General features: G+C 40.5%; 1 protein-coding gene across 1 annotated transcript in view; it reads right to left on the bottom strand.

The window, feature by feature from the left end:
* The window catches only part of USP22 (ubiquitin specific peptidase 22), a 138,076-nt gene that overhangs the window by 51,615 nt on the left and 70,184 nt on the right, over positions 1-16,277 (bottom strand). The window contains exons 3-5 of the mRNA XM_007941438.2: positions 6,595-6,708; positions 3,191-3,292; positions 2,302-2,471 (exon numbers count right to left, since the gene is read on the bottom strand). Of these exons, the coding sequence (XP_007939629.1) occupies positions 2,302-2,471; positions 3,191-3,292; positions 6,595-6,708 (386 nt within the window). The remainder of the gene's footprint in view (positions 1-2,301; positions 2,472-3,190; positions 3,293-6,594; positions 6,709-16,277) is intronic.

The raw sequence follows: 16,277 nt of genomic DNA, 5'->3' as shown, positions 1-16,277 counted from the left end.
TGGACAACTAGAAACTGAAATTAAAAATAGTATCTTACAATAGGTTCAAAATCATGAAATACTTAGCGACAAATATAACAAAACATGTGCAAGCTTTGCATACAGAAAACCATAAAACACTGATGAGAGAAATTTAAGACCTAAATAAATGGAGAGAGATACTGGAGACAAATACTTTTGTCCACACAAAAACCTGTAAATGAATTTTTTCAGTAATTTTATTCATTATCACTAAAGTGTGGAAACAACCAAATGGGGAATAGATAACTAAGCCATACTAACTACACACAATGGAATGCCATGCAGAGCACAAAGCAGCAAATTACCAACACAGGCAACAAGGATGAACACCAAATGCCAGACTGGAAAAAGCTAAAAACTGTGTAATTCCTTCATGTGGCATTTGGAAAAGGAAACTATAGGGACAGAAGACAGATGCATGATTGGCGCAAAGGAAACTATAGGGGCAGAAGACAGATGCATGATTGGAGCAGGTCGGGCAAGAAGAGGTTGGCTTCAGAGGACATAAGGAAATTTTAGGGGTGATAGAACTGTTCTGTAGCTTGATGGTGGTGGTAGTGATACAACTGTATGCATCTATCAAAACTTAACTATATACTAGAAGGTGAATTTTACTGTATATAAATTATATCTTAATAAATATGAGTTTAAAAACAATCTAATAGAGGTGAATTTAGCCCAGTTAAAAGTAATAAAATCCATGAATATAAGAGACATAACTCCCATAGATTTCTCCCCTGAACATCCTCTTCTTCCCACAAACTTCTTTAGGCATGCTCAATGTTACAACCCAGTAGTCATATGTCTTAGGTACTCAAGACACATGTTGAGCTAAACCAGGGCTCAGCAGACACATTCTGAAAAAGATCAGACAGCAAATATTTTTGGCTTTGCAGATCATAAGGGCTCTGTCCCAATCACTCAACCACTATTCAACTCCGCTACTACAGTACAAAAGCAACCACTAACCAATACATAAAGGATGGGAGCTCTGGTAGCATAGTGGCTAAGACACTTGCCTGCTAACCAGAAGGCTGGCGGTTCAAACCCACCAGCCACTCCTCGGAAGGAAGGTTGGGCAATCCTACTTCCGTAGTGATACTGCCTCGGAAACCCAAGGAGGGGTCGCTATGAGTCGGGGCCGACTCGACGGCACATAACAACAACAACAACAAAGGATGGGTATGGCTGAGCTCCAAGAAAACTTTATTCACTGAAATAGACCAGGGTGCCATTTGTTGACTCCTATGTCAGACCCAGATGTGTATCTAGAGCCTGTCAGACACTTGCTGGGCAGGTCCCACGAGATTTTAGTTGGGTCCCTGAGTTGCTGCAGATCAGAGAACCTTGTCTGAGGTCAGTGAGCAGGAAGTGCTGAGGCTTTACCCAGAGCATGTCTAACCCCAGACTGGAGCTGTTACACTCTCATGGTTGGTGAGGAGTTATTACCATAGAGAGGCAGGACACAGGTACACTGGGGACAGAACTTGATATTCTGGGCAGGAGGGGACAGGAAGGTGTCCCTTACTAAAGCCGAAATGAAGCACCCTAAGAGAGGTCTGGCCAGAGGAGGGTCCACTCTCTTGGAGAAAGAAGCCAGGAAAGGCAAAGGCATGTCCATATCATTTACCTGACTCAGTAAGGACCTCACTGGAGTCAGGCAGCAGGCAGTGGAGGGAGGACAAAGGGGAGCTGCACAGAATTCAGACAGCAGTGCCAGCCACCAGTCACTTATCTGCATGCAAAGGGTTTTGCATCTTCCTCACAGTCAGTGGTTTGCCCCTACAAACAATGTCCAAAGTCTCCAAAAACCCTAGTAATTCCTTTTGAAAAAATGTGTGTCATCCATAATAAATGCCCATACTAAATATGTACTCACTACATAATTAGTCTTCCTTTACTTTGTTGTTGTTAGTTGCCACGGAGTTGGCCCCTGAGTCATGGTGACCTCATGTACCTATGGGTTTTCACTAGCTCATTTTTTAGTAGATTGGCAGGTCTTTCTTCCTATTCTGTCTTAAGTCTGGAAGCTCCACTGAAACCTGTTCAACATCATGGCAACACGCAAGCCTCCAGTGATAGATGGGTGGTGGCTGCACATGAGGTGCACTGGCCTGGAACTGAACTTGGATCTCCTGCATGGAAGGTAAGAAATCTACCACTGAACTAACAATGTACTCTTTCTTTTACTATAGTTCACCTTATTTTATTTTTCAAAAATGGCAAAAAAAAATAAATGACTGCTGAAAAAAGTCTTCTTGAGAAAGCCAGCAGCTGTACCTCTTGGAAGAGAGAAGACATCTCGCAAACCAGACAAGAACTAGAACTCTGCATCTCGCACTTGTGCCGGTCAGAGAGGAAAAAGTCCCGTAGAAGCGGTGTGTGGGTGAGTGCCTGTACGATGCAGTTCATGAAGCACGTGTTGCCGAGATTGATCAGTCCTCGCAATCCTATGAAGGATTAGGCAGAAAAGGCATGGTTACTTGGACACCAAGTCACATGTACTGCCGAGTCCACGTAATGTTTCACCTGGAGTGCTGTTTACATTTGCATGCTTTTGCTCATCACTTGCTTTTAGTCACTTAGTCAACAAATAAGAAAAGAGCAAGAAGAAATATAGTACTTTTTCTAATATTCTTGCCACTTTTATATGGACTGTATTGAACAATGTTCATCACTATCCCACCCACTCTGCTGCAGCCTTCCTATGCTTTGGGAGAACTACCCAGAAATGTTCTACAGTAACAGCCAGGTCAAAGTGGGGCCTTTCCAAAAACACAAGTAAAAACTTTTCTATTTTTTCTACAATGCATTTTCTCACTTCTTAGAAAACCTGACAACAATTCAAAACTCCTACACTCATCATTCCATCCCTGTAGATCACTGTATCCAGCTTCAACCAGGCCAAAGGCAGCTGAGTCCTGCCAACCCAGCAGACTGTCAGGGACCCAAGGCAGGGCTGTATCATTTCCATCACTCATACCATGTCCCAGTTCATCCCCAGGCCCTGGCAGGGAACAGGTGTTGCAATTCAAGGGCTTAAGGAGAATCTCAGAGTTATGAAACCTACATTTCACATTTAACTTTTAAGCTCCAAGGAAATGAGCCCAACTCAGTTGTTGCTAAGGAAGAATTAACAAACAAAACTGTGAACACGTTCTCTGCCTACCTATGGTGCAATTAGAAGTGATCTTTCTCCTCTTTGGGTTGTGCTTCAGCAGTTCAAGTTCCCGTTTGGTAGGCTCCCAAGTTGAAAACTTCTCCCCAACACCTAAGCAGATGAAACACAGTTCCAGGTGCTGTTACCAAGTAACAAACTTTTATCAGGTATATTCATAAATAAAAGTTGTGAGGATACACTGCTTATCAGATGTATTTCAAAGGGGGAAATCCCTGACATTCAATCTTTTTGAAACTCTAAAAACGCAATGACAGCTGAAAAGAACACTCATAGGGAATTTCTTTTAGAGAACACGCTGTGAATAAGCTATGTTTCCACACAAAGAAGGAAAGCAGAACCTTTAATTAATGCCACTCTAACACTAGTGCCAATATAGTGGTTTTTTCCCACCATCTAGTTCTTGAATAGAGATCACAAAACTAGGAAAATATTCGGCAACTTAAATGAAGGACTCTGCTGTGAATGAGAAATTGAGAAAGAAAATTTTGAGCAAACTAAACTATTAAGTATCATATTCCATCTTAATATATACTCTATTCACTCAGGTCTTGTTCTGCACCATCTAAAATTTTTGCATAGTTCCATAAATTTTAAGGAGACTGCATATTGCTGCCAGATGGAATTATGAAATTTTAGGAGAATTCCATGTTGTTCTGTGGCATGTGTTTCTTAGCCCTGGTCTAGTGTCCGGCACAAATAAATCACATAACTCAGGCTAAATTACAATGTTATTACATTTTTGAGGGGGAGAAGAACAAGTCAAATAGCTTGTTCTTCAGAAGAGACTTGTTAAACATAAATAATTCTGATCACTCAAAGTACTTATTTCTAGTCTTCCTTGCCCAAAAAAGTAGGCTGTTTCCGAAGCAGAACAATCAAGACAAAACCTATTAAACAGACATCAGATTCACAAGTTCTCTTTGTAGACAGACAGTGAACTAGATAGAGTTCTGCCATTGGAGAGATACTCTTAAGTTCACTGGGTAAGCTGTATCTATTACTGTTGTTCTAAACCGGCAGTACGTATTTGCTGGCACTGAAAACTCAAAGAGAAAAAAAAAAAAATCAAAAAAGGGAAACCAAGATAAGTAATAAAGAAAATGTCTGCATAATGTTTTTGTGTATTTCCAACTTTATATGTAACTAACATGCAGAGAACATAACAGCCACTGAGTAATCAGTATGTGCAGTAGCAAATGTTACAGGTGAATTGTGTGTCCTGGAAATAGAGATGTTGAAATCCTAACCCTGGTACCTGTGAATGAGCCCTGGGGGCACAGTAGTTAAAGTGCTCAGTTGCCTAACCAAAATGTTGAGTGTTTAAATCCACCAGCCACTCCACAGGAGAAAGATGAGGCAGTCTGCTTCCATAAAGATTTATAGCCTTGGAAACCTTATGAGGCAGTTCTACTCTGTCCTATAGGGTTGCTATGAGTTGGAATCAACTCGACAGTGGGTTTTGGATTTGGTATCTATGAACATGATCTTGTTTAGAAACAGGATCTCTGAAGATGTTATTAATTTACATGAGGTTATAGTGGAGTAGGGTGGGTCCTAATCTGTCTGACTGATGTCCTTATAAAAGACAAGAGACACGGGAGACAAAAAAACAAAATGGATACCACATGACTGCAGTTGCAAACCCAGGTACACCTGGAGCCACCAGAAACTAGGAGAGAGGTCTGAAATAGACTCTCCCTCAGAGCCTTAGGAGGAATTAACATGGATGACACCCTGATCTCAGAGTCCTAATCTCCAGATCCACGATGCAGTAAATTTCTGTTCTTATAAGCCACCTCAATGTGCTGCCATTGAGTCAATCCCTTAGCAACCTTTAGGACAGAGCAGAATTGTTCTACAGGGTTTTCAAGGCTGTAAATCTTTATAAAGCAGTCTGTCACATCTTTCTCCTGCTAAGTCACTGGTGGGTTCAAACTGCTGACCTTTCAGTTAGCAGCTGTTCTGGTTACCAAGTGACACTCTGACAGGAATACTACAAATGGAATGCTTAAACAAACAGGAGTTTATTCTTACAATTTGGAGACTTAAAGTCTGAGTTCAAAGTGCCAGGGTCTAGAGGCTGGGTGAAGGACCCTCAACTTTGGGCTTAGGCTCTACTTCCTGCTCCCGGCCCACTGTAGCTAAAGGCTTTTCTTCACTCAGACAGCTGCTGGCTGCTGAGGCTAAGAAGCCCAAGGTTGACAAGTAAAAAGGCACAGTCCCAATGTTACCAAACCACAAAGGAGGCCATTCATTCAAGTCCACTGAGAGTCCCAAGGTCGTCAGAGCATGGCAAGCTGCTGAACAACGACACAGCTACATGCAGGGTTCAAGCATGCCATAAGCAAGAGACCATTCCCAAAGCTGTTTCTCATATACAGGAAGCAGACCACATACCCAAAGCAGCTACTCAACTGCTCTAATAGAGTCCACCATGGAGTTAATTACCAAGCTCACCATGGGGAATAACTACATTCAGCTGTCCAGCCACTCAACCAGGCCCAGCCCAGTTGACAACACAAGCTTAACCACCACAGTAGCTGAGTATATAAACACTGTGCCACTAGGGCTCCTTTTAAGCCACCTTGTTTCTGATACTTTTTTATAGCAGCCCTGCAAAATTAATATGGTACTGAAGCTACAAAGAAGGCACTTGTCATGACTGCAAAAATCTAAATGATCTAAGATAACCATCTTAGATGGTTACATGTTCCACTGGGCTATTTTACTCTGTCAATGCAGAGCTAACATAATTCAGTTAAGTCTTAAACGAAATTCTATGATAATTTAATCAGAAAAATGGTCTAGTCTCCTGAATGTGTGTATACTAATATTAGTGTGATGAGACTACTTTCTAGAAAACTAAAGAGCTGAGAACAAACCATTCTTCAGCGATATCTATACACCAAATCTTTTGTTCATCAAATGGGATGTGGTCTTGCTGGTGCTATCTGGTTCACCTCCATGCCTGTAAATCTATGTTCAAATCAAAGTACATAAACTGTGGTGTAAGCTCTTCCATAAGGGTGACACAGGCCCAGCATAAAAGCACAGTGGCAGATAACAGGTCAGCATTTTTCCCAGTGCTGGCAGAGCCCCATCTCACATGGCTCCAAGGAAGCAAAGTGCATTTGCACCCATGTTGGTGGTCACCTCACCTGCCACTGCTTCCATATCTTTGGCTATTTAAATACACTTGAATCTCTAGGTTTCTGTGAGGTCTCCCCCCACTAAATTACAGCCCAACCTATAAAAACACAGCCTGCTATCTTCCAACCTGCACTTCTTCCAAGATACTGATCTTTCCTTTAATGACATTTGCCTCTGACAGATACAAGGGGACTGAAGGCTTAAGACGCAAATCAGGGAGACAAACATAAGCAAAACCAGACCTTGCATTTTCCATGCTTTCCGTTGTTCCTCTTTGGCAATTATCTCCATGTCTTTGTCATATATGTAGTCCTGACACAAAAAGCAGTATATGCCTCCATGCACGAGGTCTATGGCTGAGAAGAGAAGAGGGGGCAATGTTAATTAAAAATTAAAATTAACACTTTAAGATACAAAGTTATGATTATAATAAAGGTTTTGTAGACAGCTGACTGTAAACACCGTTTTCCAACTCTCAAGTCATAAAATTGTTGCAGAAGGATTCCTGAGCAGTGAGGAACACATACTTCCCTGCTCTGGAGGCTCCAGCCAGGGCTAAGTCTGAATGAGAAATGAGTCACACCCACATTTTGTGAAACACCTGATACTAAAGCATCTGGGCCCTCTGCTTTCCTCCCTGTAAGTGTAATGGTTAAAATGAGAGTGAAATGTCCTTGAATATAGTAAATTCATGAGGAATTCTAGCCACCTGATTCCACTGTGTTTCACTGCATTAGGGTTTCTTATACTGACTACTACAATAAGAAATGCAACAGCAGTTTGCCTACTTTTGCTTTGAGGGCAGCAGGCAAATATGTTCTGAAGAATTTTGAATTCTTGACCCAGGCCTGCTAGCAGTTCTTACACAGTCTCAATTATCTAAAAACAGAAGTCATACCTGTGCTCTTAGTTACTTTAGTATAGGATCAGTGCTTTGAGCTCCTCAGAAGAAAGGCATTTTCTCAAATCAACAACAACCAAAAAAAAGCTGGGGAGGAACTTAAATTCATCAAGAAATAATCAGATGTTTGGGAGGCATTGTAACATCCAGGAAAGAACACAGATTTAGAATAATGGATATCAATTCTGGTTCAAGCTCTTAGTTACAGAATCTTTTGAGAAATTATCTTTGAGCCTTACTTTCCCCGATGGTAAAATGGTGGTAATAACAGTACTAACAGTAACAGTAATAACAAACAATAATTTACTAATGTAAACAAAGGTAGACATGTAAACTGAACAGGTGTGAGATGGCATATCGGAGGGAGTACATCCACTAGCACTGCTATATAGGTTTGGCCAAGGATAGTTGTATATATGCATTTGTATGTGCTGCAAATATTTCCAGGTATACAGCAGAGCATACAGGGTCTAAGTTAAGTAAACTTCTTAGACATAACCAAACTCCTTGAGGGACTGAGTCACTAGGTTGAGGGCTTAGAATTACAGTTGCAAGGGACATCTAGGTCAATCAGCACAACATAGCCCATAAAGACAATGTTCTACATCCTACTTTGGTGAATAGTGACTAGGGTCTTAAAAGCTTGTGAGCGGCCATCTAAAATACAACTATTGTTCTCTTCTCATCATAAACAAAGAAGAGCAAAGAAAATCAAAGACTGAAGGAAACCACAGCCTCCACTAGCCTGAGAACAGAAGAACTAGATGGTCCAGCTACCACGACAGAGTCAGGATCACAATAAAAGTCCTGGAAAAAGTGAAAGAAAAATGCAGGACAAAATTCAAAATAAAAAAAAAAGATCAAACTTACTGGTCTGACAAAAAGACTAGTGGTACCTCCAAGACTATGGACCTTAGACACCCTTCCAACCTGAAACTGAACCATCTCCCAGAGATTACCTTTTAGTCAAACAATAAAAAACTCCAAACTCGCTGCCATCGAGTAGAATCCGACTCACAGGACTCTTCCTTGGGTTTTCAAGGCAGTATCTCTACGGAAGTAGATTGCCCAGTCTTCCTTTCAAGGAGTGGCTGATGGGTTTGAACTGCCAGCCTTTTGGTTAGCAGTCAAATGCCTTAGGCACTACACCACCAGAGCTCCTAGTCAAATACCCACTGCCATCAAGTCGGATCCAACTCACAGTGACCCCTCCTTGGGTTTCCGAGGCAGTATCACTATGGAAGTAGATTGCCCCATCTTCCTTCTGAGGAGTGGCTGATGTGTTTGAACCGCCAGTCTTCTGGTTACCAGTCAAATACCTTAGGCACTATGCCACCAAAGCTCCTAGTCAAACAATAGACAGGCATATAAAGTAAACAGTAACGCCCATGAGGAGCATGCTCCTCAACACACTTTGCACTGTCCTTCCTGCTCCCCTGCCTTGTTTAGTCTAATCCTCTCCATGGCTCCCTACCTCCCTCCCAAAAAACAGTAATATAATCCTGCTAATTCACACACAGGTATGAGTTTCCTTGTTATTGGCTTTAGGAAGACAACAATTTAGGATCAAAGCAACCCAAAGGGTTTTTCCTCCCTTAATGGGGTACAGAGGTGTAAGGGAGCAAGGTGGTAACATAGTGCTAGAGAGAGTATAGGTTTTGCAGTCTAACAATCCTGGCCCTGCCACCTACTGGTTATATGATCTGCACAAATTTCCTAATCCTCATTTACTAGGCATTTGTTCAGTTACTTACCAAACTATCTACTACTGATGTGTGCTGAACACCAGACATACAAAACAGGAAACAAAGCAGTCTACCTCTCAACCTTAGTTTTCCCACGTACAAACAGGGAATGGTGCCGACAATCTTGCAAGGTTATTTGAGGGGTAACTGAAATGTTCCTCTCAAATCCACCTGGACTGGTTTACTGAGCAGTCTAAACTCAAGTACAAATGGAAAAGCATATATATATATATTTCTAACTACTGTCTTTTAACATGCTCCATAGCTCTTTTATATTGAACAAGAATCATCTTACACAATTTCATATTGCCTTCATCTCAGCTCAGGACAAATGCAAAGTTTGGGGATCTACAGTTACATGAGCTATTTCTATTTTTAAAAACTACAATATGCCATTTCTATTCCTCTGTGTGTGTGGGGGGGGTGTATAAATATATATGGAAGGAAGACTGAACAATCTATTTCCATAGAGATACTGTCTCAGAAACCCTAGGAAGGGTCACTATGCGGATCTGACTCAACAGCAGTGAGTAGAGTTTTATATATGTGGTGGTTATGTTTGTGTGTCAACTTGGCTAGGCCTGGACGAATGGCTGGGCAGACGGATGTAGTATTCCCCATGATGAGACTGGTAATCCACTCCACGGTGGAATCTACTGTGACCAGCTGAGTAGCCGCTTTTGGGTATGTGGTCTGCTTCCCATACATAAGCAGCAGTTTTGGGAATGGTCTCAAGCTTATGGCACACTTGGACCCTGCATGTAGCCATGTTGCTGTTCAGCAGCCTGCCATGCTCTGCCAACCTTGGGACTTACAATGTATTTAAATTAAAGGCCTGCCGTGTGGTTTGGTAACATCTGGACTGTGCCTTTTTACATGTCAACCTTGAGCTTGTTAGCCTCAGCAGCCAGCAGCTGTCTGAGTGAAGAAAAGCCTCTAGCTCAAGTGGGCCGGGAGCAGGAGTCAGAGCTGGACCCCAAGGTTGAGGGGCTTTCACCCAGCCCCTAGAGCCTGGCACCTTTAACTTGGACTTAAAGCCTCCAAACTGTAAGATAATAAACTCCTGTTTGTTAAAGCCATCCCATTTTTGGTATACTCTCGTCAGAGTGGCACTAGGTAACCAGAACAAAGTGTGTGTGTGTGTGTGTGTGTGTGTGTGTCTGTAAAATAAAATTGTTTTAAAAATCCCAAACAGTAAGTCTCAATGCCCACTGTGATGCAAGACTAGGTGTGTTAGACTGATCAAGCCTACTTGGTTGTGATCAAAGACTTAAAGTGACACTAATGTACTTGCTATGTGTCATACACTGGTCTTGGAATTTTGTGTATGTGTGTGCACATAATTTTTTGTGTATGCTAATTTAAAGTAAAAAACTAGAAGTGATCTAACAATTCACTTTTCTGTAGTTTCCTAATTGATGTTCCTTTCTTATTGTTGAGTTCTTATCTTTATCAAGAAGGGAAATCTTTTTTTCTTACATCTACATGCTCTGGGTTTAATGTTTCTAAATCACATATAAGTTTGTCTATCTGCCTTTAATTATTTGCTGAAGAATTAGATACTGCTGCCTTCCTGGAAAAGCATTCCTCAAGTATATGAAAAATATTTACCCAGCAACTCAAGACCAACTCAAAGTAAGCCCAATGGCAGAAACAGGTATTATAAAGCCTGTGGCAGATATTATTTCTTACAGAGCTACTTTTTAGCCCTTTACTCCTGGCTGATGCAATGTAAACTTACCATAATTTCCTCCCTTTTCCCTCAAAGCCTCTCTGGCTTTCTCTCCTGACTCACAGAAAGAAGAATCTCTTTTTCCTAACTGACCTCTCTAAGGAGTGTGGATCCAATCCTAGCTCCAACTTTGTCTTCGTCTTCAAAAAAAAAAGGAAGAAATAAATAATAAAAATAATAAACTATCTTCTTGATTCTACCAATTCCTTCAAGATGCTCTTTCTCAGAGCAGTACTCCTTGGCAATGAACATCATGCCACTCAAGCCACTCAACTGTTCTCAAGTCTCCAATCAATTTAAATGCAATGTGGAATCCTGAATTGGATCCTACAACAGAACAAGGCATCAGAAGGGGGAAAAAAAAACCTGGTGAAATCTGAATAAATTATCATTATTAATAATAATTAACAATAAATCATTAATATGGATATGCTAACATTAATTTCCTCATTTTGATAAATTAACTTGGTTATGTAAGATGTTAACATAGGGAAAACTGAGTGAAGAGTCCATGAGAATTCTCCCTATTCACAACTTTTCTCTAAATTATTCCAAAATAGAAACTTTAATTAAAAAAAAAAAAAAAAATCAACCAATAGCTGGCTATTCACTAAATCTCTGATCTGTTGATAATCCTCATTTTTCTCAACCTCTCTACACCACTTGAGTGGAAGGATTTGTGTTCCTCTCTCCTTCCTACCCCTTTTACTTATGACACAGCACACTCTCCATTTTATGCTCACAGTTCTAAATCACTCCCTTCCCATTTTCTCTGCTGTTGCTCCCATCTGCATCCCCTGTGTAAACCAAAAACCAAGCCCACTGCTATGGAGTTGACTCTAATTCATAGTAATCTCCTATGTGTCAGAGTAGAACTTTGTTCCATAGGGTCTTCAATGGCTGATTTTTCACAAGTAGTTCCCTAGGTCTTTCTCCCGAGATGCCTCTAGGTGGACTCGAACCTCCAACCCTTCCATCAGCAGTCAAACCAGTTAACCATTTGCACCACCCAGGAACTTGAAATCCTTATCTCTCTTCTTTTTTATTCTGCACGTTTCCCCCTCTGTCCATGGGACGTTTCTTCCCACAAGCTAAACCACAGATGATTTCCAAGTGCCAGCTTTGTAGCCCATTATTCTCCTCCACTCCAAACTCAAAGTGCCACTCCAAACTCAACGTCAGGATAGAACACAACTTTATTACCACCCAGGGACAGCTCTGCACTGAAGATTCTGCTTTAAATCCAAGGTGTTTAGAAACTCCAGAACCTGGTGCATCAGACTCTCTCCCTTCAAGGTGAGAGATGTTCTAATGTTCCATAGTGGCAACTGAGACACCTCTCTGAATCTAAAACTTAATGAAAAAGACAGCAGGTATCAATAAGTTCTATACTTGTGAAAATTTAAATTGGCAGAAGCTGTATGATAGATAGATTTACAACAACAACAACAACAAAAAAGAGTAGCTGCCGAGGCTGCTTATGTACAACCAAACATCTCATGGGATTTGGAGGTTTAGGGTCATGGTTTCATGGGACATCCCAGTTAACTAGCCTAAAAATGTGTTTAGTGCTTTTGTTCTACCTCTGCCTTCTAGTTCACTGTGTAGTGCCTGAGGTTTTACAAGCTTGCAAGTAGCCATCCAATATACAACAACTGGTCTCTGGAGGAGAATCAGAAATAGCAGGAGAATATGGAATGTGCGGTTAATTCCTTCCATGAACAACTGCCTACTTTGTCTTGAGATCAGAAGAACTAAATGGTGCTCGGCTATCATTACCAAACATTTTTATCAAAGATCCTGTAGAAGAATCCTGATCAAAAGAGAAAAATGTGGAACAGAGAATTTCCAATTCTTATGGACTCCAGACTTTCTAGAGCCATGGAGGGCGGCCAATTCCTTGAAAATGACTGCCCTGAGATAATCTTTAAATCTTAAACCAAAAATATCCCCTGAAGCCCTAATTGAAGCATAAATATACTATAAATATAACTAAAACACACAAACAACTGAAGGCAAAAACCTCCTAAAACTCAGGCACTCACTTGCATCAAAAGATTTCACCAAAGAGTGAAAAGGGAATCCACAGGGGAAAAGTTTTTGGCAATGACATACTGGACAAAATTTATAGAAAATTTCAACCCCAACATGAAAAAGACAAATAGTCCAATTAAAAGATGGGCAGAAGACATGAACACACACTTCACTGAAGAACACATTCAGGCAGCTAACAAACACATAAAGAAATGCTCACAACCATTAACCATTAGATCATTATTAGCCATTAGAGAGATGCAAATCAAATGGGAGATCATCTCACTGAAGTTCCAAAAAACAGAAAACAAATGCTCAAGAGGGTGTGAAGAGATTGGAAGCCTCATAAACTATTGGGGGGACTGTAAAATGGTGCAATCACTGTGGAAAATGGTATAGTACCTCCTCTTACGCTGGAAATAGAAATACCATATGATCCAGGAATCCCACTACTAGGCATATATCCCAGAGAAATAAGAGCCATGACACAAATACATACATGTACACTCATGTTCATCACAGCACGATTTACAATAGCAAAAAGACAATGCCTATCAATGGAGGAATAGATTAACAAATTATGACACATAAACACAATGCAATACTAACCAACATTAAAAAACAATGATGAATTTGCAAAACATCTCATAACATGGATGAACTTAGAGCCCATTATACAACGTGAAGTTAACCACAAAATGACAATTTTATTTTTTATTGTGATTTGGCTGAAAGTTTACACAGCAAATTCATTTTCCATACAGAAGTTCATACACATTTTGCTTCATGACCTTGACTGCAATTCACTACGAAGTTAATAGCTCTCTTCCCACTTCTTCCCTGCAGTTACTTCTTCCAGTGTCCTTCTTTCTTATGCATTTCTACCCCCTGAGCTATATCCCTATACAAATACTGCCTGCCCATCTGTTCACTCATGATTGATCATTCTAAGGAGTTTATCTACTGATGTAAATGTGCACCTTATATGCCTGTCTACAGTTTGATTGGTAGCTACAGGAGTGAGTTAAATTCCAGACCTAAGTGATAACTACAGGTCACAGTCTCAGGGCTCTCAGCAGGTTCTATTAGAACAGTAAACCTGTTTTTTTTTTTTTTAATTTTGTTCCACATTGTTTTCCCACCATATCCAGAATCTAAAAGGACAAATATTGTATGAGACCACTAGTGTAAAAAGTCAATTTGAAAACGGTTTCAAAAGAAAAAGAAATATTCTTTGATGGTTACCGGAGACGGGTGGGAAAGGGAGGATAAACCACCAACCAGAGGGTAGAAACATATTAACTTGTGTGTGTGTACACACATACATATATAAAAAAACAAACTCACTGCTGTCGAGTCAGATACCACTTCCAGTGACCCCTCCTTAGGTTTCCGAGGTGGTATCACTACTTAAGTAGATTGCCCCATCTTCCTTCCAAGGAGTGGCTGCTGGATTTGGCACTATGCTACCAGAGCTCCTTGTAAATACTTATGTATGTATATATATCTCCCCTGAAGTCTCCTTAAAACCAAACAATAGTATAACTTAAGTACTTCTGCCTTGAGCATCATGCTTTTATCAGAACTATCTATATGGGATCAAATTAACAACAACTCAAAAGATTAGACAGGAACCTTAAGAGGCAATGAGTTTATGTTAATAAGGGAAGAACTCAGAAAATGAGGGTGAGAATGATTGTACAACTTGAAGGATGTAATCAGTGACATTAAATTATACATGTAGAAATTGTTGTTGAACTGGTGTATGTATGTTTTGCTGTGTACATTCTCAATAACAAAATAAATAAAATTTAGAAGAAAAAAATACTCAATTATTCAGTAAGTATTTATTGAGACCAAATACTGTACTAGTGCTGGGGCTACATGTGGTGGTGGCGGAGGGAGACAGACATTTCCTCCATTTTATTTATTTACCCAGAAAGTGACTGCCTGAGAACTCCAGAGTCAGCTTCAAAATGGCCTAAGTTAAGAGTGACAGCATAAGAGATTCAAAAAAAGACATTAGCCACCTAGAAGACTGATAGTGATTCTGGATTCCCATCAAAACTATTTCATCTATAAATTTGGTATTATACTCTAGGGCTGCAGCTAAAAAAACTGATGAGGCTAAAATAAAATACATTTTGAAAGTACATAACATTCCCAATTTCGGTGAGAAGCACTTGGGAAATGAACCCCAGCCAATCAAAGAGGAAGGCTGCTTGTGTCCACCAGAAGACTGTAAGAAGGCCATAAGATGACCCATTCCCAAGCCTCTCCTCCCCACCAGCTCCGCCAAACACATGATAAATACACTGTAACCTAGTCAGGACCTCCAATATCTACATAGCTGTGTGTCCCTTTAGTGGCAATGCTAAATAAGCCACTTGGCAGTGCTATTTCTGGTGAAGAGGACTGTCATCTGGCACTGATACACTGCTACAAGACCAAATTAAAAAACAAAACAGTTACAGCAAGATGGAAGAATAGGCAGCAAGCCACACAGACCTTCACCAACAACAACAAAAAAAAAACCCAACTGAAATCGATACAGAAGATAATCCTAGAACCCTGAGCTTTGAAGGGGAAGAATAAAAAAGTGGATTAAATATCAACTAGTAGAAGAACCAGAATGAAAATCGTGAATAAGGAAACAAATGAAGCTGCAGACTGATGGCTATTCTGATGGCACAGATAGTTTGAATATCTACAAGTAGCATTACAATCTGGGCAGCAAACTAAAAATGGCTCTGCTTGCCAAAGACTGCATGGGCAACTGCACTGGTGGCTAACGACTAGAAAGGAAAACAGCACAGAAGGAGACAAACTGCGCTGCGGACTTCCAGCTGTCTCAAGGGTACAGCCATTCTGAGTATTTGCAAGTGATGTGGCCATTTTGAATATTTGCAAGTGGCCTTCTAATCTAAGCAGCAACATAAGAATAGGCTCTCCTTCCTGAGGATAGCATAGGCAACTGTACTGGAGGTTGACAACTAGAAAGGTGCAATATTCCCCTTGTTACTCTTATACCCCACACCCTCTTGGTGAACAAAGGTGTGGCCATCTCCCACCTCCACTCTCCTTCTGGACTGGCAGAAATTCCATCTCAGTCTGTTTGCCTAGACAGAGTCTGGGTGCCCTGCCCCTCCCCCATTTTATTTGTTTTTAAAGTATTCTTTTTTTCTCTTTCACTTCCCTGGGTCTCCCCGCTCCCCTTCTCTTTTCCTGGTTCTCTTCTTTTTACTTTCTTTTAACTCTTACCATTCCTTGATCTTCTTTCTGCAGTTCTCATTTTTTCTTTATTATTCTTTTACTCTTGCTTTTTTTTCCCCTCTTATTCCCCCCTCCAGATGTTATAGCTTTTTTTTCTCATCTTTCCTTTGCTTTTTTAAAATACTTTAAAAAATGTCTTCCACTTCACCAAGGAGGATATTCAAGCAGCCAACAAACATATGAAGAAATGCTCACGATCATTAGCTATTAGAGAGATGCAAATCAAAACAACAATGAGAT

This window comes from Orycteropus afer, unplaced genomic scaffold (assembly GCF_000298275.1).
Source record: "Orycteropus afer afer isolate SDZICR_OR568_19922 unplaced genomic scaffold, OryAfe1.0 scaffold00080, whole genome shotgun sequence".
NCBI classification, from domain to species: Eukaryota; Metazoa; Chordata; class Mammalia; order Tubulidentata; family Orycteropodidae; genus Orycteropus; species Orycteropus afer.
This window is presented reverse-complemented; position numbering and strand designations above follow the sequence as displayed.